The 6,000-nt window shown below is 39.4% G+C and overlaps 1 protein-coding gene across 1 annotated transcript in view; it reads right to left on the bottom strand.

Annotated features, from left to right (window-relative positions):
* Positions 1-6,000, bottom strand: part of ADAM9 (ADAM metallopeptidase domain 9) — a 141,268-nt gene that overhangs the window by 36,887 nt on the left and 98,381 nt on the right. The window contains exon 14 of the mRNA XM_044912805.1: positions 2,163-2,361. Within this exon, the coding sequence (XP_044768740.1) occupies positions 2,163-2,361 (199 nt within the window). The remainder of the gene's footprint in view (positions 1-2,162; positions 2,362-6,000) is intronic.

The raw sequence follows: 6,000 nt of genomic DNA, 5'->3' as shown, positions 1-6,000 counted from the left end.
TTTCCCTTCAAAAGTGAAGGGTAAGTTGTTACATCAGGCCCCGCTGGTCCAGGAATCATGAGGTAGAAGTGAAAGTGGCACCACTATTTCTCCTAGTGACCGTCTAGCAAAATTTTTGCTTCCTGTTCCTACCACCTTGTGCTCCTGCTAGCCTAGAGGTCTTAATTCCAAGAGGAATGCTTCCATCAGGAGCACAACAATGATTCTACTGAGCTAGAAGTTAAGACTTACACCCAGCCATTTTACACTTCTCCTGCCTCTGAATGAACAAGCAAAGAAGGGAGTTACCGTGATGGATGCAGTGGCTGAACTTGACTACTAACAGGGAAACTGGACCTCTACTCCACTGTGCCAGAGTAGTGCTGGACTGCTACTGCACGATGGAGGTAAGGAAGAATACGTGTGAAATACAGGAGATCCCGTAGGGTGACTCTTGGTATTACTATGCCCTGTGATTAAGGCCAATGGAAAACTACAGCAACCCAATCCAGGCTGGACAGCCCAGAGCCTTCAAGAATGAAGGTTTGGGTCACTCCACACGTTAAAAACCAGGAACAACTGAGGTGCCTGCTAAAGACAAAGGATATATGGAATGAATAATGAAGAAAGTTGTTAAAAACTACCAGCTATGACCACATGACCGGTTACAGAAACTAGGACTTTAATTGTCATGAATATTTCCTCCTTTTTATTATAAATGTATTTGTAATTATATGTAGATCAGAGGTTCCCACAACCCCCTTCCTGGGTTCAATTAATTTGCTAGAGCAGCTCACAGAACTCAAAGAAACATTTTTACTTACTAGATTACTGATTTTTGTAAAGGATATAACTCAGGAACAGCCAGATGAAAGAGATGCACTGGGGAAGGTATGAGGAAAGGGGCCTGAAACTTCCATACCCTCTCCAAGTACAACACTTTCCCAGAATATCCACTTGTTCACCAAGCCGGAAGCTCTCAGAAACCTATCCTTTTGGGTGCTATGGAGGCATCACTGCATAGGTATGGTTGATTAAACCACAGGCAATTAGTGATTAACTCAATCTCTAGCCCCCACTCCCCTCCCTGGAGGTGGGGGAACTGAAAGTTCCAACCCTCTCATCACAATGGTTGGTTCCCTGGGCAACCAGCCCCCACCCTTGGGTTACCTAGGAGCTTTCCAAACGGCACTTTACTAACATAACAAAAGACACATTTGTAGCTCTCGTCACTTAGGAAATTCCAAGGGTTTTAGAAACTTGATGCCAAGAACTGGAAGAAGATCAAATACATTTCTCTAATTATAAATCACAGTATCACAACAATCCGCCATGCTTTAACTAAAATCATAACAATTCATCCATATTAAAAGAATGAAGAATGGAAAAAGACCATGAATATGATGGGAGTTGACAAGGGTTGAAAGAAGGAAAGAACTGTAAATTCTCATCTTCCATAGTGAGAAATTAATGGTTAATACCTAGAATGGAAAAATCAAAAAATGGCATTTCCAAGAGATTATCTAAAGACCTGAAGCAAGTAACAGAATAATCAGCTAGAAAAAGTGAAAAGTGGTTGCCCCAATGAATGGGGATATTAGGTGGAAGCACACTTTTTCATAAAACCTCATAAAAAAAAATCTGGCTCTTTATGTATAACTTTGATAAAAATGAAAACTTTAAATAGAGAAAACAGGAAAAACTTTTAAACATCCTAAATATCCATCAGTATGAGAATGGATTCTATTTACATAATGAAATACTCTAATATACTAAGATCTAAATGTATCATACTATATTGATATTGTAATCAAATGTGTCAAAAACATTTTGACTGAGCAATGAAAATAGCAGATCCATATGTATATACCCATACTATTTATATGAAATTATTAAAACTAGAACATGATACTAAGTAAATATATATTTATTTATTTTGTTTATATATATAGAATAGAAAGATGATAAAAAGAGAGGGAGTAAAAGCAAAAATCATCAACTGAATTTGCACATATCAAATTCATGAACAGGACTGCTCATGGAGAAGAAAGGAGGGAGATATAACAAGAGAGAGAAAACAGGAGAATTTAAATTTTATCAATAATGTTTTCTTTCCATTTTTAACAAAAACTAAAGCACAAAATCAAATCAAATCAAAGGAATGAATTATAATTAAAATGTCTTACTTGAGCCAAAGATGACTTGACACTGAGCATCATAATACTGGCACATGCCATTGTAACAATAGGCTTTGTTATTCTGGCAAGGATATCCATTCTGAATAAAAACATCTGGCTGACAGAACTGAGAAGAACCATTGCAATATTCTGGAACATCACATTCATTGGTTTTTCCTCGGCATAAAGTACCTCCTGGAAGGAACTACGGTAATAAAATTCAAATTAAACAGGAATATCAGGACAATCTCCACAAATTAATCAAACTTGAAGCCACAGTATTTATATCTATAAAAAGTTCTAACAACAACAAAAGATTAGATAACCAATAGAAATATGAACAAAGTCTGATAACAGGCAACTAATAAGAGTCATGAAATACAAAAAATGAAAAAAATATAACCTCATTGATAACCAAAAGAAACGCAAATTAAAACTTTAAAAGCACCTGACACCTGGGGCGCCTGGGTGGCTCAGTCGGTTAAGCGTCTGCCTTTGGCTCAGGTCCTGATCCCAGGGTCCTGGGATGGAGTCCCCCATCGGGGTCCCTGCTCAGGGGGGAGTCAGCTTCTCCCTCTCCCTCTGCCCCTCTCCCCCACACCTGCTCATGTCCGCTCTCTCTCTCTCTAATAAATAAATAAGATCTTAGAAAATTAAAAAAAAGCACTTTATGCCTATCAGACTAACGAGGATTATAACACTTGCTATCAACAAGTGTTATATTAGTATCCTTATACTAATATTAGTATATTAGTATATATTACTATAATAATTATATTATATATATTAATATATAATATTAATAATATTATAATATTATTAATATTATATTAGTATATAAGTATCCTTATTACACTGCTGGTAGAAGTACAGAGCGGCACATTTGTGGAAGGTATGTAAAATGCGTGTCAAAATTTTTAACATGCATACTCTGTCCCAACAATTCCACTTACAAACAAAAATTAGAAGTAACCTAAATGGCCATCATTAGTTGACTCAATAAAGAAATTATGGTAGAGCCACAGAAAACAGCACTAACTGTTTAACCATGTAGAACTATATGAATAAAGTCTGTGGTATCTTATTGAAAAAAGCAGGTAGTAAAAATAAGTGTATCTGTGTTCACACACTTTTTTTTTTTTAAGATTTTATTTATTTATTTGACAGAGAGAGACACAGCGAGAGAGGGAACACAAGCAGGGAGAGTAGGAGAGGGAGAAGCAGGCTTCCTGTGGAGCAGGGAGCCCGATGCGGGGCTCGATCCCAGGACCCTGGGATCAAGACCTGAGCCGAAGGCAGATGCTTAACGACTGAGCCACCCAGGCACCCCTGTGTTCACACACTTATACACCACACATATACACATGCATTCACATTTGTATAGGAAAGAGTACGTAAAGTTAAATTATCAGCAATGGCTACCTAAGGAGGGTAAAATGATAGGGCGTCTTTCACTGTGTACTGTCTATACTTTGGTATTGTTAAATTATGTATTAAAAACACAGGTTACTTTTTTTTTAAGTAGACTCCATGCCCAGCGTGGAGCCCAATACAGGGCTTGAACTCATGACCCTAAGATCAAGACCTGAGCTGAGATCAAGAGTCAGACACCCAACTGACTAAGCGACCCAGGTGCCCCAGATAACTCTTAAAATCAGAAAAAAAAAACGTTTCTCCTTAGAAAAACAGTCTCACAAGACCACTTGTTATAAAAGAATGTAATTCAAAATTGCAAACAAGTGGCATAAAATTTTTCATAAAATCATATAAGAAAAATAGTGCTCTCTTACAGATAAAAGAACACAAATTTTAACATATGCATGTTTTTCCTTTTCCTACTTTTTTCCAAATACCGAGGAATTCCTTACTGTAGAGAACAAAATGGAGTTTCTCACGTCAAGCAGGAGCCTGCGTCAAGCAATGACGCGAGCAGTTCAGGTCCAGCAGCTAGGAGGTATCGCCCGCACCCACGTCAGCCGACACCCCACAACTGATCACGAAGAACCAGAGGAGGTCTGCAGAGACCCAAAACGGAGTAAATCCCTTTAAAAAGGGAAGGATTTTGGCAGCAAACTGTCAGACTCTTCAGACCTGGCCCCTCTGTCTCGCCACTCAAAAAAGGTAATTGCCACGGAAGGCTCTGCCCCATTGATCTCCGGGATCTCCGAACAGAACCGAGGTCTTCACCACTAGAACATCAGAAGCCGAGTGCGGAGAGCTGACCCGGACCAGACCGAGGCCTTAGCTCAACCACACGCCCACAGACTGACTGAGTTTGGTTCGTTCACTTCCTGTACCTTCTGTTATCTTGTTCGTTGTGTGACTTGTCTTCTCTCCTGCTCTGGGCGCTGTGTAAGAAGCCAAGTTTAATCACATGGTGAACTGAGTCTGGAATCCTGAACCTACTTTCTAATTGTGATTTAACTTTGCTTTAGGACTGAATAAAGCTGACACTGTGGAAAGACACAACTCGTGTAGTCAGCAGGATCCATGTCATTGACTCATCATGTGTTAGAAAATTTAAAAGAATCAGAAAAGACTCCTAAAGTCTTGCTTGAATTGACTATAGCCAAACTTAAAAATAATAAATTGGGGAATAAATTTATGTGAATATAGACTTTCCAGGCATCTCATTGAGAGTGAAATCCTAAGGTATCACAGGCAGGTGAAAGCGAAACTGGCTCTATGCAGGGAGCAGTCAGCAACGGAAGCTGGTCCAGGGCTTACCCCTTTGCATGCTGGGCATGCGGTGGAACTAGCCAAAGCTGAGACCAAGGGAGACTGCCTCAGAAAGGCACTTGGAGGGCTAAGAAAAATTAAACTGTTTGGAGACATTGCAAAGATACATGCCACTACTGGCCAAATTAATCTGTAACTTGGCAGAAAGACGTGAACAAAAATTGTGGAAAAATCTGTATAAATATCCTACGGTATAAGTGGGAAATAGAACTCTCCATAGTTAAGAAATTATATATAGCCACTGCTAGGTTACAAAAAATGAAGAAAGATGTGTGCACTAGGTAAATGCCTAAAAGGGATGGTGAAAAGGGCCAAGAGGCCCGACACCATACTTTGTGTAGAAGACCCATGGTACCCCACAGAGTTAGAAGTTAGAAAGAAGCTCACAACCAGGACCCCGGGAGATATAATCATGGATCTGAAGGATTCTAAAAATGTAAAGCCCTTAGTGTCCTGGGTGCCCACTGAAGGGTTTCCCATCTTATCTATGAAAACCATCTTGCAGTTAGACCAGGACAAAGGGGCAAAGAGCTAGCTAATAAAGTAATAAGGAAGTCCAAATTAATGCATAATTTAAATTTAAAGAACGATAAACCGTTGGGACCCCAGAACCCCCATCCTGAGGATCCAGGAGACTATGATAACCCCGGGGGGGGGGAATGGATTATCACAGCAGACCTATAATTACCAGGAAGAAAGTATTAGATTACAGTAATGGATAAGGAAAACCTGTGGAAGCAGCAGAGGACAGAGAATACACTTGTGCTGAACTTCAGAAGATTAGAACAGATTTTTGTCAAAAACATGTATCTGATGTAGACTGGTTGCTTCATGTATGGGATAATGGGGCAAATACAATAGCATTATCAGGCAAAGAGATGAATCAGGTATCTTCTTTAGCTGAAAACCCCTCTTTAAACCAAGGAAATGAAGGCAAAATAAGCCACCAAAATTCTATCCCTTTGGGATTGGATTGCTTTGGCATGGAGAAGGGTAAACTCTTATCTAGATCCCACTAAATCTGGAGATAGATGAAATTGGACTGACTCTAAGTCCAATAGAGCAGGCTCAATTACATTGCCAGAAATTGGCTATTCTGGCAATG

This window comes from Neomonachus schauinslandi, chromosome 2, assembly GCF_002201575.2.
Source record: "Neomonachus schauinslandi chromosome 2, ASM220157v2, whole genome shotgun sequence".
NCBI lineage: Eukaryota > Metazoa > Chordata > Mammalia > Carnivora > Phocidae > Neomonachus > Neomonachus schauinslandi.
Note: the sequence above shows the minus strand (reverse complement) of the source record. Positions and strands in the feature narration are given on the sequence as shown.